Here is a 27,751-nt window from a genome sequence, read left to right as displayed (position 1 = left end):
CAAAGTCAAAATGTTGCGAAGTGGTACTGAAGGCAGTCATCTTTATTTTCCCTTTTTGAGTAGGATAAACAAAACAGACCGTGCAACATTACACAATTTTACACACCTTACACGCTTCATTTGGGTTTCATTTGAGCAGTTCAGTTACATCCCAGCCCAATTATATACATAGCCAAAAAGAGGAGCTCAAAACAGTTGTGCTATTCTGTTTTTTCTTCTTGTTTTGTTTTCATAAAAAACTCTGGCTTGTTGACACACCTGTAAGCCAGCAGCTGGGGAAGAATCCCATACATTATGTTCAATATCAGGAAAAACTGTTTTGCTTCTTCAGGGACTCTGTAGATGTAAGGAGTTCGAGCATGAAGAGAAGCACCGATATGGGAAAATTGAGCCTGTGGTGTGTACATAATGTATATATTAAAAAAAGGTAAAGTTGATGTGTATTTTGGAAAGATGGCATAATCTGCATGCAAGTATGCATCTCCAGTGACATTTTCCAAGCCAGCCCTTTTATTTCAGGTATTTCCATCATACTTTTGCACCTCAGTATAAAAATACAGTTTGAACAAAGATCATTAATATTTTGGCATAAGAGGCATAAACGGAACCAGCAGTGGCATGGTAGGAGGTTCACTTTATGCATGTGGTGGCACTGATCTTTACATCAGGTAGAGGACTTCACCCTTGGCTTCTGAGTGATTAGTCATGCAACAGGGTCCACGATCCTTCCCCAGGCAAACGGCCGCTGAAGTGTGCATCACCGTAAAGGTCGGCACTCCTAAACTGCAGCACAGCAGTGGGGGCAGGACCTGCACCCGCCTACCGAGGAATGTTGTCCTTGCCATCAACGGGAAGCAGACAGACACTCCCTCGGAATAAAGTTAGAAAAAAAAATCTTGGAAGCTGTGTTAGCTCTGGCTTTGGTTAGTTTTTTTTAAATCTTAATCCCAGTCTTCCAGATTCTGATCCCAGAACTCCTGATTTCAGAAACTGTCTGCAATATTTGGCTTTTGGGTATAGGTTAAGTTTAGAGTGAAGGTTATAAGCAAAGACAAGCCTGCTGGGCTGAAGCATATTTTTAGCATAAACAAACATTTAAAGATAGAAGCGTCAGGATAGTCGCTGTCTTTTGTCTCCATCTGTTACCTGCTATTTCAAGCCACAGCTCATTCACATTAACTATTGTGTGTCCATTATTTATTTATTTTTTTTATGATTATTTAGCTAGTTAGCAGTGGAGGAGGTCCAAGAAGATAAAAATCATTTTGATCTTAAGCAGAGCAGGAGAAAGGGACACCAGGAATTTAGCAATGCAGGGGAGTACACTATGGCCAAATCACGTCCTCTGTTCTGGCTTCAGCAGGAGTTATTTTGGACTCGCGAAGAACACAGTTCTGTTCACAGTTAGCATGGTAGAAAGTGAAATACAGTGCAGGTGTTTTAATACAACCCCCTCTAGCAAAAGGTTAGGCTGAGACCATACATCAAAACAGAAATGGAAATCAAGTTTCCAGGTGATTCTAATCACCTCCACTGAATAGGGAGAGCTGATCTAGCAAGCTGGAGTCAGGAAACGGAGTAATCAAAGAAATCAAACACAAACACACTTCAGCAGAGTGCCACTTAGCATGTTGCTGTAAATAGGTACAGAGTAAACAGATGTTCAGGGGGATGCTATCAGCAGCCTTTTTATATCAGCCTCATCATTCAGCCTGTCTCTTGCAGCCCTTTTGTCCTTACCTGTCTCAGGCAGGAGCTGCCTTTGGCACCTGGGTGGTCCTGCTCAGACCCCTGCTACCTTCCCTCGCCTTGGCAGCCACCTCAGCCCAGGCAGCCAGAGCACAAGTGCTCAGCACCAAAGCCCTCTTGTTACATGAGGCAGCAGTTTCCTCAGCAGCCAGCCAGCCACCATCAGGCTTCAGATAGGAGGCCTGGGTCTGCCTGAAGTTTTCCTAGATGCTAACAGCCTCCTGGTAGTATTTTAGAGCCTCTTCTGGGATGAACAAGATGCTCAGCTATGTACTTCTCTGTGGAAGACTGCAAGGCCTGCCTGTCTCCAAGAATGGCCTGCTGTGCATCATAGTAAGTTGATAGTAAATTCCTCATAAGTTCATAGTAAGCCTTGTCAGAAAGAGCAGTAAGGGGCTGCTTCTGAGAGACCCAGAGCTCCCGCAGCCTCCTAGCTGCCTTTGAAGATCTAAGCCTTACTGCGTGGTCTTGTCTCTTACAAGAGTTGTGACACATTAGTGAGCTTTGCGCCTTATAAAAAGAAAAAGCAGAAACATTTTGTTCTATTTGTAGCCCATGAAGATTTTTACTAGCTAATAGTGCACCATATAATGAAGTTACTGTTTATGTGACTTGTTTTTCAGTATAACACAATTGCTTTTTTTCCTTTCATTACCAAGGAGGATATGTAGGTCTGTTGAATTATTTTATTATTATTTCATTTGCCTCTGTGGATATTGTGTTATGTTTTTAATCTCATGTGTTTGCTTTCTATAACAGTACTCTGCCATTTTTTTTTTCTCCCTCCCTTGGGGCAGGGTGTGTGTCTTAAAAGCAGGTCTGCCACTCACCAGTAGCCCAGTCCTGCTCTTGCTAAGTACCAGGCGGACTTGCACCAAATCCAAAGTTTTAAGCAGCAAGACCAGAGCTGTCAGTTCCTGCAGCGCTCTCTGCCTGTTGTGCAATAAACGGCCTGGCATTGCGGTGAGAGCAACCTTGAGTCTGTTCTGTTACTCACTGTAATCAGGTCCTCTTAGCAAATCAGCCATGTCTTGGTGCTTTCTGTTATTGAACCCTCTCTTTAATTAGAGAATTTTAAAGATCAGACACCTAAACCCTGGCTGAGAAACTGGCCAAATGAGATGCTGCAGGTAAACTTCTAAGGTAGCCTTACTGTTTTAACATGCAGCCTTTTTGAACCTCAAAGCCTCCATCGGCCTTCTGCTCAGGCCATCCCACAGCAACTGGAAGCTGCCTGGTGCCAGACGTGGCACAGCTCAACTGGAATTTGTGTATGCCTGCTACTCATTAAGCTTCTTGTCTGTATGAAATAGTTTGGGTTTGGATTATTTTTTTTACAGTGTTTTTTGCCTGTAGCCTAATCATAGGCAAAACTTTAAATATTTCTTACCCTGCAGTCAACAAAGCCTCCAGCTAGGGACAGAGAAGGGCCTGGAAAAGGTTAGGAGTCATACTTCACTCTGCACCTTCTCTGTAAAGCAACTAAAGTCAGGCAAGGACTCCAACTTATTTTGGAGGGGTTTGGACCAGGTCTTGTGAGCCTAAAGAAACCATCAAATAGAGTGGGGAGGCAGTAACCTAGAAAAGATGTTCCTTGGGTTTAGGTTCACTTGTAGGCAAGAGGCACTGCAGAAGCTAGCCACCAAAAACTGCAAGATTAAGGAAAACACTTGGATGGAGAAGTAGAGGGAAAACTTTCTATGTCTGAGAGAATAGGGAAGCAGACTATGCAGAGCTGGTGAAACAGAATAGTTTTGGATAGCAGGGTTATGGCTCTTCATCCCTTCTCATGTAGCTCACTTGCATAGGGAAATAGCAATTTAATCAAGTTCAGAGGCTATTCCAACCCTTTTGTGTAATCAAAGCTCCTGGTACTTTAGCCGTGTGACATTTAAAGAGCTCTTCCTGAAGCTCCTGAAGTCTAATAAGGGTCACAACCTGGTTTTGGAGTCTGAATGTTAGTAACAGAATAATACAAGCTGAGACCTGTATGTAATTCTGAAAAACAGTAAATATTTCTCTGTGTGAAAGGCTAGGCACTTTTAGAGGTTCTTAGTTTAGATGCATCATGTGGTATTCTGACACCTGGTTTTTGTAAAAAAAGTTAATACTTCATAATGATAGAAATAAAAATACTTAAAATCTCACAGTCCCCATCTGTAGGAGCAGTGTTCATGCCAGGGAAGCAATGCTCACTGTTTTGTTGTTAGGTATTTACCTGTATTGGACCTTTGTGCATAATAGAAGAAAAAATGTGTTTCAGTAAACTACATATGCTTTAATCATGAATTACAATGTTTTAACCTGAGAAAACAGTAGACAAACCTGGAAATGTGTTTTGTGTCTCAAAGTGACCAAAACCAAAAATAACATGAGTCATCAATTCACTGTCTCACACATTCTTCATCCCAGGTTGCTCACAGTTCACCGAATCAAATTAAATCATCTTCAGTTGTGGGATGACTGAAGTTCATTCTGCAGTGCATTGAAGTAAAAACTACAAACAAAACCCTCCCAAATGTAAAGAAACTTTTTTTGAATCAGGATAAAATGTGCAGAGTGTACAGCAATGTACAGTTCTTTTAATCAGTTTTTGTCAGCCCATGGTTTTCACTTGTGTCTATGACAAGCTTTAGAGAGTAAAATGGGGAATTTTGAGTGTTAGCTTTGGGTTTCCAGTAGCTTTTCTTCTCATTGTCTAATGTGTAAATTGGCATTCTCCTGAAGCCAAACCAAATGGACAACAGAGAGGGTTTAGACTTCAGCAACAAAATGTTGCATGTATTAATCATACAAAAGGCACAAAGGCAGAATGTGCCATTAAAGAAAAGAATGAGTGTTTGTTATGGGAAATATTTAAGGGGGGCGGGGCAGGGCGCAGAACACCCAACAACAAACCAAAACCCAACCAACCAACCAAAAATCACCTCCAATCTGGGATGCTGAGCTTTTAGTTAAGTTTGCAAGATTGTGATAGTCAGCACACTCTTGACTTCTTTTCCTTGTGCTAAATAGTCTTTGAAGGAGCGGTTTCTTTCCTGACTGACTGGGGAATTCATGAAACCTGAGTAATCTGTCAGTAGAGAGAGTTTCCTGATACTGGCTTGTGCTTTTTTTTTAGATTAGATTTAGGCTAAACACAGTTTAGTTAATATTTGTGATACCTTTTGAGCATCTAAACCTCCTTGTTTGCCAGATTCTGTTTTGACATCATTTGGTAATTCAAGGTTCTCTATAAACTGTTTAGAAAAAAAAGTCATATTCTCCATTGCTGCTCACAAACAGAAAATGAAATGGCAGTCCCCCCCTCCTTACTGGGCAGTTAAGCTGGATTGTGGTTGGTATCCATGGATTGTTATCTCAGGCCTGAGGAACAAAGCACTGGTCTGTGTTTGTGTAATAGCGGTATTTAGATTACACTTACTGCCGTGTCCCTACATTTGCATTATTGTTGCAGTATTATGTGCGTATTTTCTGCACTGTCTGGATGATCAGAGCATATTTCATTTCCTACATACAGCACAAATCAATTGTCCCTCTATCTCAGCTGTTCAGTGGTCATCTACATGTCATAAGAAGTCATTTACTAGTTGCTGTTGAATTTTTTTTTTGTTTCAGTCAGTCTTCTCATAAGCATCAGCACCATCTAGTAATTAACTACAGTTGTTCCTTAAAAGGCTGAGAACAAAATGCGTTGAGAATGTATGATCATTGGTCTGCCTCTGGCAACACAAACATGTCTTAGTGTTGCTGTGGTTTGTGGCCCAGGAGGTTCCCCGTGTTCTATCAACATAATTGTCTGTTTTCTGTGACTAGTGAATACTTTTTCCATTTATATTTTTCAAACTACCTAGATTGCCAACACATATTATGGAAACAATGCATTGTACTGTTTTGCTGTGCTTGGTGTTTTTTTACATGGTTGACTGTTACAACTTTAAGACAATCTTCCTTCATGGTCTCAGCTAAAGAGTGCCTTGTGCTTAATAAGGTTTAAATGAGCGCAATAAAAAGATTCTGCAGGAGAGAAGTCTCCTAAAGCAAGAACGCAGTCATTAGAGGCAAGTAATAGGTTTGATTCTCCACTCCCTTAAATTAGTTTGGTTTTTTTTTATAGATACAAAAGGTGATCTGAGTTACAATGGCATAAAACCTGCATGGGAAGATCAGGCCCTGGGCCCCATATTTATTCCATAGATCTCTACTTATTAACTTGTAATTCAAGAGTGAACATTTTACAAAGAAATACCTGAGCTAGTCCTCCAGCATGTATAAGGGTTAAATCGGGCATCCAGGAACAACCAGGCACCAGTAGGCCATACAGAGCAATCACATAGTATGGCACAGAGTAGAACATGTATGCCAGCATCTGCATTTTAAACAGAAGTATTAGTTGCTTTGTAGTGTGAGGGAGATGCATTTCAAAATTAGCCAACTGCTGACTGAGGACTTGTGACTATTCAAAGCTACACTCCTGGCAGCGATGATTCCCAGGCCTTTATGCAGCTATAACTTCTTTGAGAAAACAATTTCATACCTGGATGCTGTTGACTGGATCCAGATACCCTAAGGCCTCCGCTAATACTGATGCCTGTTTCTCTTTCCCACATCCAAATCCACTTCATCCTAGGACATGTTTCACTAACCTTTGCCATCTTGAGACCATGCCAATAAGCGTGGCTTGACCTAACTCAACACGAGTGTCCATTTCTCAAGCTCCATGGCACTTTCAGTTGGGAAGTATGAGATATACCCAAGCCACCCCTTCAATCCCAGAAAGAACATGTCAAGCAGAAATATATTTGGTTTCTGCTCATTGCCTCACTCGTGAATCCTCTTACTGCTTCAGGCCCTGCTCCCATGTAGCAGCCAAAGTTGCAGAAGAACAGCAACCTTGCAAGCGCTACAAAACTAAAGCAACAGCATTCTCTCCTCTGCAACGCTTGTGTAAATAGGGTTTGTAGAAAGTGTTATGTTTCAAGGAGTGTCACTGGTGACAGAAGCCTAACATCAGCTTAAAGAATCTAGTCCTACTACACCCCTTTTTGGTCCATTATTCCAGACTGAAAGTCTACTTTGCCCTTCTAAGGAAGGAGAATGATGATAAAAAGCATGTAGCTCTGTTTCATGGACTATATTAAAAGAAGCCTGAGTAACTGGGATGTGTAACTCTTAAGTAACTGATTTGAATCTGAGTTTATCACAAGAGTTGGTACCTTGTAATGGCTGTAGTACGAAATATGAAATACTGTTTAACTTGCTGTGAACAAATACTTCCCTTATTGATCTTGTCACCTGTGAAACCCATAGCTTCATATTTGTGCCAGTTAACAAGTCACTTAACACTCTATGCTCCACAGTCAATGCTTTACCTGAAGCTTAGGATAGGCAGCAGGATCTTTTATATAAGGCTCGTGAAGTTGAATATATAGCCGGCAGAGTTCAGCAGGGCAATCCAGAGCAATCTAAGAAGAATTTTTAAAACTTCCCGTGAACAACGAATTTGTTCGAAAAACGAGCTAACCTGTTACCAGCCCTAAATATTTACTTAGTGGCCTGCAGTACTGCTAGCCTGGAGGCTTGCTCGAAGTCCACTACAAAGGTGATCCACTTGATCACCAAATACAAAACTGAAATACAGCCTCCTCTCAGCTCCTACTCAGAGGGTCTGTGAGGAAATACTGACAGCCTGCTTTAAAGATTTTGACTGAAGAGAATTCAGTCAGTTGGCTATGCTGCAATAAAAGTATAATTGTTATTGATTTGCTCTGAAAAACAGACTTTAATCCCAGCAAGTGAACTTTCCAATGGAAAATTGCTCAAATGGGAAACTTCAGGTTAAGCATCCAATTTTAGGATAGCAAGCTATGGATGTAGTACAAAGAAGAGAGTTGCTTTGTGGCAAGGTAGCGGTGGAGAGCAATGAGACGGGTGTTACTCGAAATAATAGTAATTTTTAAAAGAGTAGCAAAGGAGAAATTATTGGATTTTACATTCCTATAGAAAGAATAAAATCCCCAAAAAACATGGACTCAATTGCAAAAGTAGTTCCTTTCCATAGTAGCCCTTAAAACAAAAAATACTACTCTGAGTTAGCAATCCATGTCAACAGCTGTCACTCTAAGTGTTCTATGGCGAAGCACCGTAAATGCCTAAGTTACAGGACTGAACAGTTAAGTTTTGCACGACTTAATTTCATGCGTATTCATTGTGTGACTTTGAGTGGGAAATAAAAAGGTTTACAAACAGTGGATATTCCTCCCTGTTCTTTTCCAACATGGGCATCCAAGAAGCAGGTCTGAGTGGACTATAATGGATTATGTTTTATTAACTTTATCACAAAATCAGTTACTGCAGCTTACACAGAGATGTTCCATTGATCTCTGCATGTAAGTAAGGCCAGTAAACAGTTCCCATTTGGTAAAGGAAATATATAAGAAAATGACCACACTCTCAAAATCAACAACAAAGAAAAAATCCTCTGAGAAATTAAGAAGTGGGACTGCAAACCAAGTGAGGTGTTAGAGCATGAGATTAACATTGCCCACAGTGAAATTACAGGTAAACCAGCTGATTAACCTGCATCAGTGGTGCTCTGAAGGAGCATGATCTGTAAGAAATAAAGCAGTCTGTGACAAGTTAGAAGAAAAAAATGTTGTTGACAAGCAAGTTTTCAGAGAAACGGCAGAAGATGACAGAATAATGTGAGCAGCAGAACTATAAAAGGACAGTCTGCACTAGGTAAATAAAATGTTGCTTGGGTACTTTTCATCACCTCTTAGAATTATTCTAGACAGGATCAGATCTACAAATCAAGCATGCAAGTGGTGGTCTAAGACACCTGAACATTTGAGCTCTGATCACTGAATGATACACAACTTCCCTTCTGCTTTAAGACAGAAAATGCTTTAGAGCTGACAAAGGACTAGATTTACCTACTACTGGATTTACCTACTACCACTTCAAGCATTTTCAGTATTGATCCATTCCCCCAGAATTTTTAATTCAACCAACTATGCTTAAAAGCAAACATTTTTTAAAAAATCAGCTCTTGGTAATAGAAACAACATGTGCTGTTCAGGTAAGGTGGACATATTTTTTTTCAGGTGGAAATGTTGTCCTCTATCTCATGCAATATAAATTAACTTGGTTTCCTATATACTTTTAACTATGCATCTGTTTAGAAAAACATGAATACAGATTTAATTTAGTTGGTTTGTCTCAGTGTTCTTGGCCATAAATGTAACACCAGGCCAATGAAAACAGTTTTACGTCATGTTGATCTGCACTTGGGATGCTACTTATACTTGTGATTGTGCACCTCCTTCTGAAAAACACACTTTAGAGAGGACAAAATTAAGAAGCAAAGCACCACTAATTATCATAAATAATCAATTTGTCCTTTTTATATCTAAGGCCTATTCCAACCTTGAAAGTTACAGGATTTCCCTTAACCAAAATGTACATACTTTTTCACACAGACACAATGATTTCAAATTTAAACTTCTGACTTGAAAATTAGAGGCCAGAATATTAAAATATCTTCAACTTACCATGCCCCTAAATATGCAAAACCCCGTTGCTAGAATGAGGTACGCAGCTAACATTAAATCTATTGGTCGTCTTAGGAGTCCTTTCTTCTGGACTTCCTGAACTACCTGCAACACAGAACGTGTGCAGTGAGTACATCCCAGTTCCACATGACATGTTTAACTCCAGATCAGTCACTACAAGAAGGGATAGTGGTGAAAAATTATGATAGACAGAGTTAATTCTCAGTTACGTTACCCTATTTATCCACTGATTTCAGAGAGACACAGATTTCCACATTTAGAAAAGGTGACTTCAGACTTTATAGGATGTAGTGAGGAAAATTAATCTGAATAAACCCTAGAAATGGATGGATCTAACTAAAGCCATTTCAATACAGATTAGTTTACTTTCAAAGCAACCTAAATCAAGTGAATACTAACTGCAATCATAACGCCTTCAGAGTTGTGGGTTTTTTAATGGGAATGAATTAATTTCCCTGAATGTCCCTATGTAGAAAAGCTTTGGAAATGTAGGATTGTCTCAAACATTTGGAGTTGAATCTAATACACTTTGTAAAAGGACTGTCTGGAGGGACAGCAAAAAAAGGATCTATCTTATTACTGATAGTGATTTTCAAAGCAACCTAAATCAAATGAACACTAACTCTGCAATCACATAAGGCTTTAGAGCAGCATAACTAACTTCTTCAAAGTTGTGTCTTTTGTTAATGGGAATGAATTAATTTCCCTGAATGTCCCTTTGTAGAAAAGCTTTGGAAATGTAGGTTTGTATCAAACATTTGGAGTTGAATCTAATACGCTTTGTAAAAGGACTGTTTGGAGGGACAGCAAAAAAAGGGTCTATCTTATTACTGATAGCGAATGGTGGTTTTCAGCAGGCTGTGACAGGTATTGAAATTAATGGCATATCATTGGCACAAAATAAAAGCTTTTCTGTGGGCAGCTGAGCTCTCTGCTGAGTTCAGTGAGCAAATAATATATCTTAATATGTAATGCAGAAATAGAGAATGAAATATGTGTGTGCATGTATGGAACACATGGAAAACCCTCCTTTAATTCATTACTGTATGCTATGGATTCCTCTGATGGGCACCAAAGCACTTCTTGGCATCTGGATCTGATCTGTTCTGTACCTCCTTTCCTCAGCCTCAGAACAGGAATCCCCTTGCTGCACTGCACAGGCAGACATGAGGGGTTCACATTCTACAGTAGCAAAGGCCACATAGGTATCTAACAAGGAAGATAGCTTGGAAAAACCAAAGTAATCTCTTTGCTCACGTGGTAAAACTTAAAAAGACTCATGGAAATAGTTTGAGGTACATTTTCATCACTATGTAGTCACAGACAAAATTATAAGAATGCCAAAGTATCTTTCTGTAGTTCAGAGGGAAAACTTCCCCATTTATATGTTACTCATTTCCTCTTCCTTTTTATTAGCCATGTGTTGTCATGCAGACAGCAAAAGAAAAACCCAATTTCCTTCCTGTTACACACTTGTGGAATTGTCTCCAAAGCACAAAACAATAATTAGGATGTAGAGGCATAGTTAAAAGCACTCAGGATCAAGATACTCACAATAAAGTTATTGAAACAGGAGAACCAATCGTGCAAGCACAATTCCTGAGTAAGAACTGCAAGATCTGAATTGTAGTTTAACAAAAATAAGGCTATTTTACACAGAGGCCATCTCCTTTCATAAAACACTTTTTTTTTTTAACAGTTCTTTTTCAGAAAAAGAAAGTGACACCTTTGCTTTTTTATTTTTCAAACACAAATAACAGGTCTGTTTTGGCAGTATGGTGTCACTTCACAGTATTTACAGTACCAGTGTAGGAATGTTCACAGTATTACTTGCAAAGAATGTCTATATTCTAATATTTATTCCCATGAAGGACAAAGGCCTCCCATGGCTGCTGAGTTGCAAGTCATTTTCAGATGCAGACTACCTAAGGATAATGGAAAATTGAAGGGTTGATATATTTTCTTTCCACTTTGTCTAAGTATGAAGCTTATATAGATGTATGTCACTCCTCGTTTCAAAAGGTATGTTAAATGAATGTGTATGTTTACTGTAATCAGAAAGCAACAATAAAACTTTGTACTTGGAGGTTTTGGAGACAAAGCCACTATTAGTGAAAACAACCTTTGGTGCAGTATGAGTTTGTGAAATTGCCAAGGTACAGAAAAGCTGCACCTTTTTTCTCTATGCATATATATATGCATTTTTACAAGCAAAATGAAAATGAAAAGCTTAAAAAAAAGCAGAAGCAAGAATTTGAAAGACAGTGTGCACTTTGCTATCAGACCTCAGCTATGCAGCAATTTTGCCTTGCCTTTCTTTTACACAGCAAAGTCACATCAATACATGCTAAAATTAATTACATGTTAAGTACACTGGCTGAGTGGAGATGACCTGCTACAGGTTGCCCATTTATTGCAAACACTGAACTCTGCACAGATCTCACCAACCCTGCTGTTTCTTTTGTGTAGCAAGGAAGTGTGTAGGCACGCTTTGCAATTTCACTTCCAGGAAAAAGCTGTTTTCCATAACCTCTGTGAGACTGTTTTAGGGAACAAGAATAATCTGTCCACAGAAGTCAGTCCCTTCAGAATTCATGTGCAAATCTGAATTTATATGTATTAATTCTGAATTTTAAATTACATTAAACTTTTCTGAGCTGATATACTTGTAGATAAAGCTACTGGGCTTTGTAAATACTGCAGCACAGCTTGGTTTGATTCTAAATGAGGGTGTAACTCCGTTTCTCTCCCATGCAGCCACCTCTACTAGAGAACACCCAAAAGTTCATTAACTGTCTCCACAGCGACTTTTTTTTTTTAAACTGGGTTATAATAATATTATAGCAATGAATCCCTTGCTTCCACTGCTTTCATGTACGTATTTTTCCATATACTTGCACTATCATGTTTAAAAGCATTATTACATATTCTTCCTAAACCTTTTAATACCAACTCTGAATAATGATAGCTAAAAAAAGTTAAAAGTTCACAGCTAATTGCAAGTGATCTATTGAAAGAACTAAATATTTTCGGGACTTACAATGATTAGCTAACTGATAGTAGCATTAGACACAATTATTTCCTGAAAACAATACTTCATTTAGGACTGAGGGAGTTGTATAAAAAATAAGAAAAATTCAGAAGTAGTCATGTTAAGATGTAAAGGCATTTTAAGGTATACAGTTATTGGACCCAGGTATTCATGCTTGGATATGGACGATAAATTAGCTGAGAAGATAAAATATGACTTCTAAAAAAGAAACAACTTAGGAAGGGTAGAAGGCCCCAGTGAAAGGCATCAAGGCTTTTTCTATGACCTTCCGAGCAACAAAGTTGAAGTTTACAATAAAGGACTCACTAAGAAGTGCAATGTTAAATTCTCAGATCACCAGCTCTTTCTGCACTCTCTTTTTGAAACAGAGTTTAAAAACTAGGTTTCTCTGCAAATACATACCAAAGTAAATATCAAAACTAGGTAAGCAATTTAGCTCCTGATAAGCACAGGAGACGTGGCTATATTTCAGCAGATAAGCAGTCTAACACATATTTTCTATGCTAGCAATTGCTGTGGTGTTCGCAGTACTATGAAAACAAACTGAAATCTTCATTCGTCCTTCATGCAAAGGATGTTCTCACTAACACATGGCAAAAATTGCCATCACTACCTTTAACTAAACTTAACTCCTCTACCCTGATGACTCTAAAGAATGTGTTTCTGGCCAGAATTAGTGACGCCTTTAAGTAAATCAGCTCAAACTGCTTTGGTATGGGACACGCTGTTTCCCATAAGCCTACACAGGAAGGTAGAAGAGTGTTTGGCACCCGAAGTGTCCCCCAATTTGCCCTTCATAATTTGCCTTTCAAAGAGATTTTCCCTAAAAGTGGTGATTCTGTAGTGGTTCTTCATACTTCAGGAGATAAGAACATCTGTCTATACCTCTTTCCTACTGAAAAATCACAGATGGATGACTGAACGTTACCTTTCATACATTTCTGGGAAAATGTCAGTGCATCATCTGCTGTTATTCTATGCCATAGGCTACACCACTTGCACACTGACTGTTTATTAGCTATGGAATGGGAACTAACTCCTTCATCTGTGTCTGTGTTTTCAGTTACAGAATGAACCTGACTGAGACTCAGGAGCTCTTGTGATGCGAAACTATTAATTGATTATATTACCTAAAACTGATATGGTGTGCTGTGGCAATAAACTGTCTTGCTTATAGCAACAAAGAGTTAGAGATCTGTTCTGTGCTTTGTACTGCAGGGATTTTTTAAAAATATAAAACAGTTCATAAACTTACTGCATTTTTTGATTGCTCAGTTAATCTCATTATAGCCCAACTACTAAATTCAAAGGCAAAGATCTAAGGAGTTTTAAGTAAACATTTTTACAGATTTTTTTTAATAAGTATGTAAATAATTCTCATATCAATTAATGTACAATGTCTTACCTGTAAAATCTAATATTGCAGAATGAACATACAAAAAATTATTACATGAAATCTGTAAGTTGTCTGCAGAATACTTTCCTGCAGAGCTTCTACAAGGATTTTGTGGTGCTTTATGAAGCTGGTATATGTCAGTATTTTCATCAGCTAAGAAACTGAAACAGTCAGAAACTGAATAGAGGGTAGTAACACAATTACACCTAGAAATGGGTTCTTTATTCTAAACATAAGATTCTTTTGCTTTTTCTTTACCCCACCATAATGAAATGATCCTGCAGTATAGGTATTTTTACAGTGTCTACACAGCCACGAAGCAATTGTCGTAACAGTGAACATTTACAGTACATTCCATGCTCACAGAGGGACCTATAAAACTCAGCAGAAACAGCAAGCATATTTCAGTTTTCCTAACAATAGCCAACCTTAAATACAACAACATTACCTTGACTGGAGTGTCGTGAGTCACCGAAGGTTGGTTATAAATTCGGAACCCAGCCCATATGGGAAGGCAAATATATGGTACACTTAAGAAGAAAGCAGGACATACTTTTGTTCCGTATTTGCCTATTAAAAAATAATTATAAGATGTATGAGAATTTGTAAGCTGTGTTGCAGAAAAGCTAAAACATATATGTAATACCAAACCTGAAGCAGCTCTGGTAATGCAAACATAAAGTGTTAGAAATCGCTGTTAAAGCAACACACTGATCTTGTTGAAAATCACGGGCTCAGGATAGTCGTAGAGTCACAGGTGACAGAGAGGCAATAGACCAGAAGCCATTTTAGAAATTAGGGGGGTTTTGCAGGGACGGCAAACCACCTTTGTCACTCTGCACTAGGTAATCCTATAATGTGGGACAGCTTTGAAATCTCTTAATGGAACCTGCTTCAAATAGAGACATCACTCTTTAAAAAATGGAAAAAATTAACGTATCCATTTTTTAAGATCTAATATTGCATTTGTTTTCCAAAGTCTTGATTTCTCCTACAGACCTGTACTAATATTTGAGGACAAAGCATAAATTCAGAGAGCTATACTCAGCCCAGGTAAATCAGGAAAATCTGTGTCTTTTACACTGGCTACTCTCTATGTCAGAAAGGAAGGCAGAAGGCATGCTCTTGAGAACAATTCTCTCAAATTTCCCTAGAGGAAAGAGGAAGAGATATTGTCACATTAAATCTGCTGTTTTCTCTGTGGTGCATATCTACAAAGGAGGGAACTGGACTGGCCCCAGGCTGCACCATGAATATTCCTCCCCTGTCATAAAAAGGAGGGCCAGAGTAAGCTTTTATAAAGCTGACTACAGGATTCAAACACATTAATATTTTTCTCAGTTGAACACCTATCAACTTTGCATCAATTTCAGCTTTGCTAAAAAGGAAATCTTTAATTGAGGGGAGTGGCACTCTTAAAGGACCACCTACCTAATAATGATGTAAAATTATTTTATTAAAATTCTCAACCTCTAGGAGCACAGCTATGTGCTGATTTTTGTCAGAAATCTAGGAATGTTATATTTCTTTTGAAAATAGAATAATTTCCAGATTTCACTTTTATAGGTGATTTGGATGTCTCTCGTAAGCTGCTTGAAAGTCAGACTATTAAGTAAATTGGAAATTTCATATAAAATAAAAATTATATTTTTATGATACTAAGAGATGGTTATCGTCTCATTGCTTAAATTAAACCTAGTTTGGATGAAAGCCATATGGGTATAACAAAAGACTATTTTTTTTTCCTCGAGAGCAATGTCAATTGAAAGGATTTTTTTTCCTGGTCTCCATCTTTCCTTCCTCATATTTAAATTTCAAAATATCTTCCATCTCTCTACTGATATTCCTAAAATTCCTCTTTCATATTATTACAGAAAGGAACCAATGCTGCAGTAAAATATAGATAACCTAATGCTAAATTTAGAAAACGTTTCACAGGAAGAAGTTAGTCATATAAATTATGTCCTTACCCACAATGTTTCCAGGCATAAAGACAATGATGCTCATGATAATGGAACCTAGCCAGTAGAGGCCGATGGTTCTATAGCTTTGTCTGTTTAAAAAAGGAAATACGAAATAATTATTGCACCATCCCTAAAAATCCCCTACCCCAAATCACCCTCAAATATTATACTAATATCCATGGTTGTATTCAAGTAAGTAAAGGTTTTAAGATCTGTACCATAAGTCAACAGTGGATTCTTGCCTCTGAGAGGGGGATGTGGAGAAATCCTACATTCACGTGTGAGAAAGTTATCACATGAACAGTACAGCATTTGTGCATACTCAGTTATTTGCTGTTATGTTTCATTCATCTAAAGGCTGACTGCATGATTTTGCACATCACAGGCTGTACAAAACTATAAAAGAATTAATAATGAATTATTAATTTCATTTTTTTAATGCTTCTATTACCAGCAGGTGCATTCACTTCTGGAATTTAAGTACGTATTTTCTCAAACTCTTTATTCAACAGCAAGAAACATAAGAATATCTAGAAATTGTGTCTGACACGGACAAGAGATCATCATCATGCTAAGCAAGACACTATTCCTATCATAAATATGTTATCTGGAAAAAAAAAAGTGTTTTCACACATGGTTTTAACATGCATCATCTTTAAGCTTTCCTTTTAACTAGCACAAAGCATGCAGATGGGCTACGATCTCTGCTGCAGAGTGAGGAAGACAAGACTACAACTCAATGCATTTGCTAGGCTTACTCAGCTGAGAGAACGAGTAAGTTACCAAGGGTACAATTCCTGAAAGCAATGACACTTCAGTAGTGTTGCTTTGGCCTAAGACATTAAACAGTCCTGAAAGAAAAATCTAAATACTGCAGAGAAAAGAAAGCCCTTTGTAGGTTGTACAAGAACGCAAGCAAAACAGTACACAAATCAAAATTACTTACTCCCATGCAATAGCTGCCACCATCAACAGATACATCAGATAATGAACAGAGCCATCCCAATAGCAGATCACATGGCCATACGCAGTGTTCAGATACGGTTCACCCTAGAGAGTATTTATTTTTAAGTAGATAAAGTGATCAGAGGAAGAATAACAAATAATTAATGAACAGCAAGAAACAATTTCAGAAAAGTAACTGATGTTCTTTCAATCCGGAGGTACAGTTTTTGACTGACAATACACATTTCCAAGCACAAACCTGATTTAGGTAGGATCAGGTACAATTAAATCACTTCTACAGTTGCAAAATGGGGTGCAAGATGGAAGGGAAAACGTCTATGCATGACTGTCAGCATTGTTCTGCTGTATTATGGAAATACTACTTTTCCGTATTTTAGTGATAAAAGCTACAAAATAAAGATAAATTTAACATGGAACAAATAAAGATATATTTAGCAACCTAGAGATCTACAATGGTATTGAATATATTGATGACAATGTATAACCTTGTAAGGTCCAACTCATTTCACGCTAGAGTTCATGGAATCTTTTCAATTACTTCAGTGACTTTCGTATCAAGCTCTTACTGAGCTATTTTTGGTGGATGTTGATATTCAGCAGCAAACAGATTCTGCTGACTAGGTATCTGGCATCATGGAGTTTTAACTCTAATTCCTTTTAGTAAAGTGATTAGGCAAAAATAAAGGAGCAATTTTTGTTTCCGTCTTGGTAACACGTTTAGGGACTGCAGTACTCATCCTCTCCCGAGTGCTAGCTATGGCTTTCTGAGAACATCTACAGTTTATTCAGTTCCCACAGAACTTAATACAGAATGGTATTACCTAAACTAAGTGAAATAACACTGAAACTTGAAAGGTATGACATTTCTCCCAAATTAGTCAAGTGATTTCAAGTCAGTGGAGGTTTTGTCCATAACAATAATGACAGGTCAATAGCCAAATCCAGGAAGACCCTGAATGTGTAAGTGGCTATTTTTCTGTGACAAATACTATACCAAGTTATTTATAGCAAAGATTTTATTTACATTTGTAAGCCAAACAATTGTTTACCTCTCTCAAGTAATGAGTCATGAATCCATCAATAATTCCATCCTGTTCCAGTCCAATTATTAGATTCACTACACTGGTAAAGGCAAATACGGCATAAACTGCAATAAGATAAAGGTGGGGGAGGGGGGGCGGGGATAAAGACTTGGGATCAGCAGTTGCTTCACAGTCCAATAAATTCAGTCAGGCAGAGATCTGTTGAACTAGATGCACGTAGTTTGAGGTCACAGATATTTAACATACAATATGACTTTCCCACATAGCTTAGTATTTTTTAGTTAGTGGTTAGTCAACAAAGTTCTTGGGAAACTTAGGAACGTCAGTTCTGTAGAGCTGTAGGCACAGCCTCCATGGAAAGCCAGCGTCTGCAGCAAGGACTATGTAGTCTTTCAAAAATCTTGGTCACACAAAGTACACAACCTTGACTGTAGTCACCTCTTGGAAAGGAGAAAGGACAACAAGAAAGAAGTGGAGAATGTGAACTGCCATTTTTGAAGGTGAGCAAGGCAAACTGATATAGCCACAGCAGTCCAGAGGACCTATCAGGCAAGTTAGCGAGACACTCCTTTGAGACAGGAAATTTATTTGCAGAAAGTTTATGTTACTTATTTCCTTTTATTTCAGTGTGAACTGAGAGTTCCCAGCCTCGTATAGGACACTGGGGACAGATGCCTGTGAGTTGTAATGAGGAGGAAGACAGAGGGCAAATACAGGTGGTTTGTATGCTGCTTTGCCTGTGGGCCCATCTTGTAAAACTTCAGAAAACAGCAGTGTTTTTTTTCTTCTAGATTTTTGCTATAAAGTAATCTAGATCTAAGGTTTCCTTTTAAAAGGTAATCAGTATCTCTATTCTTTTATGGCAAAGTATCAATATAGAAATGTTTGCCCAAGTCTGCAGACAACCCAAGCAAGGAGTTGGGGTGGTTTGAACTTTCTTACATGTCACAAAGGTGAATTAACACAGAAGCCTAATGAAAACGGGAGAATTAAGGAATTAAATCACAGGAAGAACCAAGCCATGGAGGCCAAAGGTCCAAAAATCCCAAATGAGTCAACTCACAAGAGGTCTACTGTGGTGCCCAAGTCCTGCCACAAGGAAGATCTCAACAAAGTGGGTAAGACAGCATTTCAAACACTTTCACAGCCCAACTCGAGTGTTATTCTTTTCAAATAGGAGGTCTGTCTTGTCCCTAAGCTGGATCTCCTATTTGAGAAGAGTAAAAAGGTACAAAAGAAGCATGCTTTCTCCTCCTCTTTCCCCAGTCTGTCTTTCCTGGCTCCTTAGCACCTCACCAGACTGGATTCTGAAGCCACCTCTTAAACATTTAATTTGAAACAACCATCATATATTATAATTTATATAAATTAACACTTCCTGAATTTAGATTTCTTGTTACCAAGACATACCATAAAACAGCGGGTCCTTTGGTGGTTTTCTTTTGACAAGAACACGAGCCAACAGAGCAATAAAAACCATAACCAGCAGTCCAACTGCAACAATTGCCCAGGAACTGTAACAGTATTAAAAAGAAAAAGAATTCATAAGACAGGGAAAGAGACAGAGCTGTTTTCTTCAGCTTTTCCTACCATCTATTCTCAAATGCAAATACTACTCTTGAAGTAACTTTTAATACTTTAAAAGGCTGTTTTTAAAGTCCATTGCACAGTCTGTCATAGTATTCATTTTATAGTTTTGCAGAATTTATGTGCCTGTCTTTTCACATGTGATCATCTAAAAAAAGAAAATACAAAAATAGCTAGATAAATAACATATGCAGGAGTCGAGATTTGTTCAACTAAAATCAGTTTTCATATTGGTATCTGCAAAAATAAACAAAAATGATGGAAAACTTAAAGGCCAACAAGAGGTGAAAGTCAGAAACAGAGATTTCACAGATGAAAAGGATCATTAGGGACATTTAGTCTAACCTCAGCAATAAATTATCTACTCAGGAAATTACATATTCACAAAGAAAACACATCAGTCCCGTGGAATGGGAGTAGCAGTGTGGAGTGCCTATGATGGATCTAGGTTTAACTTCCAGTTTTGGAAGTGCTACCGAAGGTCTCTCCAGCTCTACAAGGCAGGATTGGTTGGGGGGGTGGGGTGTCTGTAATTAACGCAAGCAGGTTCAGCAGAAAAGACCTTTGCTCTGAAGATGGGACTATAATGTTAGCGCATGTAAAGTGGCAGCGGAGAAAAGCACAAAAAAGTTGGGCACAAAGCAGATTTGTCTCCTTCCCCAAGAAAATGCCAGCTAAGAAAATCAGTTTGATATTGGCTTACAGCTCGGAGTGCGTAAATTGTATTTAATTCTCTGAAGACTTTATTTCTCAGTCTTCACTTTTGTGCTCATGCAGGGGGAAAAAAAGGAGGGGAAAGTCAGGTAAAGTCCACAAGTATAAGCTAAAAATATTTGGTACATGACTTCATACACAGTACCACTCTGTGTGTCAAGAAAATAAACTGTGTACAAACAAATATTACTATGACAATTTCAGCCTTACTGAAATGTGACTTAAAAGTTACTGCAAAAAATTTGCAAGATCAAATATTTCAGAATATATACACAAAGACTTTTGAGTCAGGCTCAGCAGTACTAGCTTATTGATTTATTTTACTGTTTGAACCTTTTGCTAGTCTGTTTTCCCCGTGATTAATTTCTTCATACCATTACAGCCCTTAATACTGCAGTGACTTTTCACCGCGGTCCATCAATTTGAAATAAACATTGGCAATGAATCAAGTAAGTCAGTGTGCGTTATTCAGCATTTCTCTAGCAATGAGAAACAAACAAAACAAGTTATCGGCCAGAAGGAGGAAAATGAGGAAGGAACAGATGTGGCAAAGCCTTAGAAACACGAAGCAAATACTTGTGTAGTAAAGTCGCAGAACACCCCGGGCTGTGGGATCACAAAATACCACACAGAGCTGTGAGTACACTGGTTTTTCTCCATGAGGAAAGACCTTTCTTTCCCAGACCTGCGGTCTATCCCGGGATCCTATTTTTTTGGCAGAACGAAGGCACATGGACATTTTCAGTTAAAACTCGCACGTCTTATGGGGTGCCTGGAGCGTGCGGCTCGGAGCCTCCCGAGGCCGGTGAGTTCTTCCATGCGTTCTCCAGCAGCACTGGACGCCGTTGGCGGACGCCTTGCAGGGCAGGCGGCGGGAGGCCGCGCCGCCCCGGGCCTCAGGGCGCTGCGGGGGCCGCGGGCCCGGCGATGCCGCCCGGGCGGGTTTGTCCTTTCGGCGCTGCCAGCCAGCCCCGGAGGTGACCCGAGCTCCGGGGACGCCGGGACAGGCTCCAGGTGATGCGAAACCGGCAGTTCTGAGGGTCCCGGGGTGGGCGGCCAGGCGGGGCCCTCGAGGCAGGAGCCTCTCGCGTCTCCCCGGCCGCATCCCGGCACGGCTCCCGTTAGGGGACGCGGGCGGGACCCGGGAGCGGGGTCCGTCTCCCGCCCGAGCCGCTGCCCGCGGCGAGGCCCGACGCCGCTCCGCCTCCCGCCCCGTCCCGCTCAGCGCCGCGGCCGCAGCTGCCCTCTCCCTGCGCCGCCGCTAAAAATACCCGCCGGGGCCGCCCGCCCGCTGCCCTCTCCGCAGGGCGGCCTCGCCCGCCTCACCTGCCGCTGGCCGCCAGGCAGTTGAAGAGGTACGTGACGGGGATGGCGGTGAGGGAGAGGACGAAGACGCCGGTGGCCGCCGAGGCGCTCATCCCCGCGGCGGGAGGCGGCGGCCGCCCTCTGCGCCCCCCGCCGTGCCCCCGCCGTGCGCCGCGCCTCGCCCCAGGCGCCGCCTCGCCTCAGCCCTTCACGCCCCGCGCAGGGGGCGCCCGCCCGCGCGCGCTCCGCCGGCCCGTGCCCGCCGCCCGCCCCACCGCCGGCGCGCGCCCCGCGGCGGCCGCCCCCTCCCGCCCGCGCGGGAAAGGTTAAATCCGCCGCAGAAACCGGAGCCTCCCGGCACCCCGCCGGCGGCACGGGGAGGGCCGCGCAGCCTCCCGCCTGCCCCGGGGCTCGCCGCGCTCCCCTCGCCCTGCCCCGGGGGCGCGGGGCGACGGTGCGGCGGAGGCCGCGGTCCGGGCGGGGGCAGCCCCACCGGTAACCGGCAGCAGCGGCGGCGGCCCGCCGCCGAGCGATGCTGCAACAGTTGAACTGAGCGTTGTGAAAGAGGCGTCGCAGGTTAATTAGTGACCGGTGGCCCTGCAGGGGGCCGCGGGCAGAGCGGCCGTGTGCGCGGTGCCCGGCGGAGGCCACCTGCTCTCACGGGAGGTGGCGGTGGGCGAGGGGTCGCCTTGCTCCAGCCAGTGCAGGAGGCCAATAAACCAGTGAAAAAATGTCTGCATCTCTTTTTGCATCAGAATTTAGCAGGATTATTAAGAACAAGGGCATTCACCTTCTAAAAATGTTGTAATTGTGAACTCGCCTTTTCCGTTTAAATGTCAAAAAAGTAACAACAGTTAGGCATATGTCTGAATTTCTCCATCAGCATTTTTTTTTCTGGCTTCAAACTTTGTTTATACTTGAGTGTCAACACTATAAACTGCCGTTGTGCAAAGGTGGAAGGCAAACAAATGCAAACCGCTCTTCCTGGAAGTTACTGAGCATTTAAATCCATTGGCAAGAGAAAAATGATCATCCTGTGTTGCCTGGGGAAAAACAGCAAATGCATTTCTAGCATGCCAGGCAAGCACGTTCTGGTAGAGATCAGGACGTGTTAATGCTGTTGTAGAAGAACCATCTGCAGTAGCGGGCACGATTCCGATTCCCTTGTGTTGAAATGATACAAAGGAGCTCTAAGGTGGCTGGGGAAACGGGGCACCTGTCCATCAGGAACAGGCTGAAGAGCTTGGCACGCTAGCGCTCTCCATAAATACTTGAGGAGTTAACACCAGGGAGAGGAAAGAACTCTCTAATTTGAAGGGCAAAATTGTGAAGATACTTTAAGTCAGTTTTGGAAACCGATTTTTAGCTATGTGCAGTAAAGGGTCTTCTAAGTCTTTTACAATAGGAGTAGTGAATTTAAAAAAAAAAAAAAGTCCAGTTTTAAGACGTGATTTGGTAAGTTAAAGCAATACATTAATTAATGTGATTGCCTCTGACAGAAGATAATGTGGTCACCCAGAACCTATATATTATATACAAATTCTTGCATAGTTATTTCGAGTGAGAAAGGTCAAGAATCTGGCCACAGGTATATGAATGGGTTAAACCATGCTCAATCAAACTATCTGGTAAAAACATGATGCAACTCCTAAAAGTAATTTAGTCCACCCAAGTGTCAAAATTGCCATTGAATGAGTCAGGGCTAAATTTACCACCTCCAAATGCCTACCTTTCAATGCACAGCCGGTTTACTTCTCAAGCTTTCAAATGTATAGGCTGCTTATTTGTATGCAGCTGCCACAGTGCAGTCTCAAGATTCATGTCTCAGGCTTTGCTGCTTAGTTCCTGTGTCCGTAAAGTCAAATGCTACATGGGAAGCTTCGTCCTTACCACTCTGTTGGCGTTAACTGCAGCACAGATTTGCACTGGGCTTGTCGACCAAGTCCCATTTCAGCTTCTGAGTAGAAACTGTCAGGGCACAGCGTGTGGTAGGCAAAGAGCAACTCACCTGTACGGGGTGCAGTGTTTGAGTCTATTGTGTTGAGATCTATCAATTTCTGATTAAAAAAATAATAATGAGTGTCTGGTAGCAGAAAAGACCCCTCAAATGGAATGTTTGAAGCGTTTGTTCAAAGGGGCCTGTTTTTTCCTTTCATTTTCATCTCTCACCCTGTGACAGAAGCACTAGTGAGCCTTCTAGCTCCTTTGTTCCTTACATTTCCCGACAGAGGAGGCCCCCAAGCCCACCCATGACAGTGCTGATCACGTGGATTCTGGTATCCCACGCTTTCCATATCAGAAAACTTCATTCCTAGTAGCGACAGATCCTTCTGATTCCAACCTTCCTTCTCTGTGCCAAAATATCCTGGCTTCTATTTCAGTTTTATGAAGAAAATAATATCCCCAGCATTCTTGTTGACTTTATTTGTATAGTTGACAACAATTCTAGAGAAAAAGGGAAAACTTGCTTAGTTAGCACAGCCCAAAACCGCTGACCGACTTCCCCAATGGCAAATAGTTCAAAATTTGGCTTTGAGTCAGAAATTAAGTCAAACAACAGGCTGTCTTACTGATCAAACAACACCCTCAGTTTAAAAGCAGGGGTCCTCAAAAACTAACACATGTATTTCTTTGAAAGCTCTAGGTGGTCTTGTGGTGGAGGAAGGGGAAAGAAGAACTTTGAATTCAACTGTATGTAACACCACCCTCTGTTCACATGTACCAGAACAGCAATACAAAAATGATGGTAGGAATAGGGTGTCTAACAACTTAATTACTAATCAAAATGTTACATGAAAGTGGCGTTGATAACCTGCCATCACCAGAATAAGCAGAACCTCTCAGCTTCCTGTCACATGCTCAATTATATTCATTTCTTAATGTTGCAATATCATTTTTTCGTGCTTTTTCCTGGATTTTATAAATGGTAACATCATCACGAGGCACGTGGATGCCATCACTTGTAGAAAATCATACAACTATTCAACTATTTAGCAATATTATATGTCAGGATAAGATTGAGAAATGCATATATCCTACGTAAGCTGCAGTGAAGCTTAGGAAAGCAAAATGGAGTAATGAAAACAAGAAAATTAAGACTTCTTCCCACACAGAAATTGTCAGAGGATCGTATTTATTGACAACATGAGATTCCTAGAGTTTGGATCTTATGTTTCATCTGAAAAACAATCCCTTCAGCAGCACCATGTCAAAACCAATGATCCTTCAGCACCCTGTAACATTCCTGTGTCAGAAACGGCATGATTTCTGTCTAAATGGTCATTTTAAAATAGGTAGTCCAACTCTCTCTGAAATGGTAAGCCAGCCTTACGCCACATGACAGATTCCTCACTGGGAATCCTGATCGCAGCAAGAAGCCAGGCCCACTTGTGTGGCCCCTCGGCTGGCAGTACTCAACCTGCAAGCAATGTGCTTGGGCTGTGTGTATCAGCTTTTCGATTAGAGCATTACTGGATCAACAATCTGTATTTATAATATGGAAGATGTTTCTCTTCAGGCTCTCTACTAAATGGTGCCAGATCAATCATGATTGTCAGGACTAAGGAGGCATTTGTAAGTGTGCCGGAAAAAGAATACCATGGAGGACGTAAAAATGCTTATTTATTAATGGTCAGCTTCAAAGTGGGAGACTAACTGGCCAGTAGGTCTTTGTTTCTACTTTTAGTCTGGGAAAGAGCGCTTATCTTTAATAACTGCCTGTTAAATCACGGCAAATTGTAGGGTTTAACATTACACTGAGACATAGCTGATTTTATTTTAAATCAAAGAAATGACATTAATCTATACAAATATAGGTAGGTGAACCTTAAGCAAGCACAGGAAGATCAATGCAAGGATTAAGAGACGCTATTTATAGCTCATGGAAGCATTGCTCATGTGTTCACATATGGCTCTGCCAAGCAGCAAACTTTATTGCATTATTATGCCAGCTACAAAATACCATGCTGGTACAAAACAACTTGTGTCATTCAATTTTTATTAACTAAGCTGATAGATTCTTGGGAGTGTACTTCCTGTATTTGCAAGTGAGTTTTTAAGTCAAGAGAAGTCAGTAACCAATAGTCCAGATAAAGACGGATTACAGGGTGAATTTAAAGATGAATTCAAAGCTTCATGTTTGAGAGTTTTGTTAACTTGTTAATTTGCTGAGGGAGCAGCTTAGACCATGTGTGACTGCAATCCTCCAACAGCCTTAAAGCCAATCTATTCTGTTTCTGAATTTCTTGTTAGTTGAGGGTCTAAGTCCTAATAAATGATGCTCTATGGTAGACCACAGGCTGCATGGTGCACCAGAGGCAATATAATGTACTTCATATGGTATGCACTGGGGGTCAGGAGGCCACGTACAATGAACTGCTGAGGACTTGAGGGGATTCTCCAGCAGCAATCACAGCACCAACGAATCACGCAGAAAGGAGTAAGTGATCAGTGTTCATTCCACTTACAAAACTGAGGATCAGTACCTCAGAAGTTAAGCTGCTTTTTCTGCTACAGCCCACCTGTTCACCAACAATTAATCTTAAGAGGGGAAGAGACATGTCAGAGTAAAATTAACAGACATTATGGTAAAAGGGAGTATGTCAATTGTGCTCTTTAAACTGTAAATGGCAAAGGTGGCTTCTCAGTAAGAATCTTGTTAATTGTGTGGAAATTTAACTGCTAGCTAAATACCCTGGTGGAAATGAAGGAAGTGTGTGCTCTGTCTGGAATTCTGCTGTGCCTCAACACATTTAGCAGGGATTGACGAGTAAATAGCGTGACAAAATAGTCACTCCTCAATCATAAAAATATGCTGATAATAACTAATAACAGAATTTCCCCTCCTTTGCTTCTCCAGATATGCAGTAACAGAACATACTTAATGATTTAAAAAATATGTCAAAGTGTAAGATTTTTCATAAGCCAGTCATGTCGGTATTTGACATTATATGTAAAATAGGGGTGAGGTGAGTAGAATCTTCTATGACTTAAATAATTGGGTTTGGTTTGTAATTACTTTCAGAGAAGAGATGTGAAGAATGCTGCTGTTGCCCTTTGTTGTATATTGAAAGATATAAATGTGCAGAATGAAAAATGAAAAAGCTACCTCCACAACTGGAGTGGTTAAAAATTTTCGTGTGATGTTTGCATCAGTTGTACACATCTCTAAGTAGCATTCTGAAAATTTTCACAGAAATATTTTGATTAGCAGGAATGATCATTGCAAGAGTGTATTGTAAGCAATAATTACAATATATTGACATAAATTAATATAGAAAAGTATTATCACTAAAAATCAGAAAAGTGTATCAATATAATTGAAGGCACAAGAGAGACATAACAACCTTAATACTCCAGGACAACTAATCAGCACAGCTGAAATGCACAGTAAAGTGCTCACATACGAGAATTACTTGTAGAAATGATAGGGCAAAGAATTATGAATTTTAAAAATTCCGAGGAGGTTGCACAGTTATTATGGTCAGTTTTAGATTACAGTTGAATTTATAACACAGAAAAAATAACAATTGCTCTTATTATGGCTTCTTTATCAACATTATGTAGGCACTTTACAAGACATAAGAGAAAACCATAAACTCTTCCCTTAGTGTTTCTCAAATCTAAGACTCTGAATTTGTTTTCTGTGCATGCATAGATACAGTGCTCCGAAACCTGCAAGGTTACGCTGCCTGCAGACCCCACATCACAATAGTACAAGTTAATGCAAACTAGAGATAAGTTAATAATAACCATAATTAAAAGCCCAAGGAGATAACAGTAATACTAATACTAATAATAAAATAATTGTTGTTGTTATTATTAAGCATGGTTATTACATATTTCCACATTTGAGTAATGTTAATGCTACTAGTAATTCAGCGACAGGAATGGTAATATGCATGCCTGTCATTCACAGAAACAGCACAGGTCCGATGTAGGGGATTTTAATAATCTAATGGAGCACAAAAAGGAAGAGATGTCATCAAATGGCCCCAACCAGGAAGTTTAATCAGAAACAAATCTGTGAGGTACTTTGAATTATTCTCTTCCCCCCTGAAGCAGAGAAAGGATGCTAACCGTTCATGAGAACAATTGTTAATCGCTGTAAAAATATGTGCCAGCTCAAAAACTCTGATCATAACAACAAACAGCTCCTTAGAACATACACAAAGCGGAGTTCATGTGGGGAAAAGAAGGAAAGGGAGGAGAATTTAAATAATTTCAGGAACAAATTATTGAAAACAATATGCTTTGTAACCCAAATGCTTTTGATGGCTCTCACAGAACTGGGCAGGCATTAGTGTGGCTCTGGGACACCCCTGGCATCAGAAGTATCCCAGAACTCCAGTTTGATCATGACATTCTCTGGTTCTTCTTTCCTCCCTCTCCCTGCTGACAGG

The 27,751-nt window shown here is 40.3% G+C and overlaps 1 protein-coding gene and 1 long non-coding RNA gene across 6 annotated transcripts; one reads left to right on the top strand and one right to left on the bottom strand.

The window, feature by feature from the left end:
* Positions 1-24: 24 nt before the first annotated feature.
* On the bottom strand, positions 25-27,751 carry TM6SF1 (transmembrane 6 superfamily member 1). 5 transcript variants are annotated; one of them, XM_080397547.1, is made up of 10 exons: positions 21,372-27,751; positions 19,155-19,258; positions 17,751-17,848; positions 16,682-16,785; positions 15,742-15,824; positions 14,220-14,341; positions 9,303-9,407; positions 7,122-7,214; positions 5,999-6,118; positions 25-392 (listed from the first exon to the last, which is right to left on the bottom strand). In XM_080397547.1, the coding sequence occupies exons 1-10, from the start codon at positions 21,461-21,463 to the stop codon at positions 201-203; spliced, it is 1,113 nt and encodes a 370-aa protein (XP_080253673.1). In that variant the 5' UTR covers positions 21,464-27,751; the 3' UTR covers positions 25-200. The 5 variants fall into 5 exon arrangements, with proteins under 5 accessions (XP_080253673.1, XP_080253675.1, XP_080253676.1 ...); XM_080397546.1 differs by having other exon boundaries at positions 331-869; XM_080397549.1 differs by lacking the exon at positions 7,122-7,214.
* LOC308067911 lies at positions 19,265-22,213 on the top strand. Its single transcript, XR_013929785.1, has 2 exons — positions 19,265-20,850; positions 21,352-22,213. It is a non-coding gene; the product is annotated as an uncharacterized lncRNA (long non-coding RNA).

This window comes from Falco punctatus, assembly GCF_963210335.1.
Source record: "Falco punctatus genome assembly, chromosome: 7".
Taxonomy (NCBI): domain Eukaryota; kingdom Metazoa; phylum Chordata; class Aves; order Falconiformes; family Falconidae; genus Falco; species Falco punctatus.
Note: the sequence above shows the minus strand (reverse complement) of the source record. Positions and strands in the feature narration are given on the sequence as shown.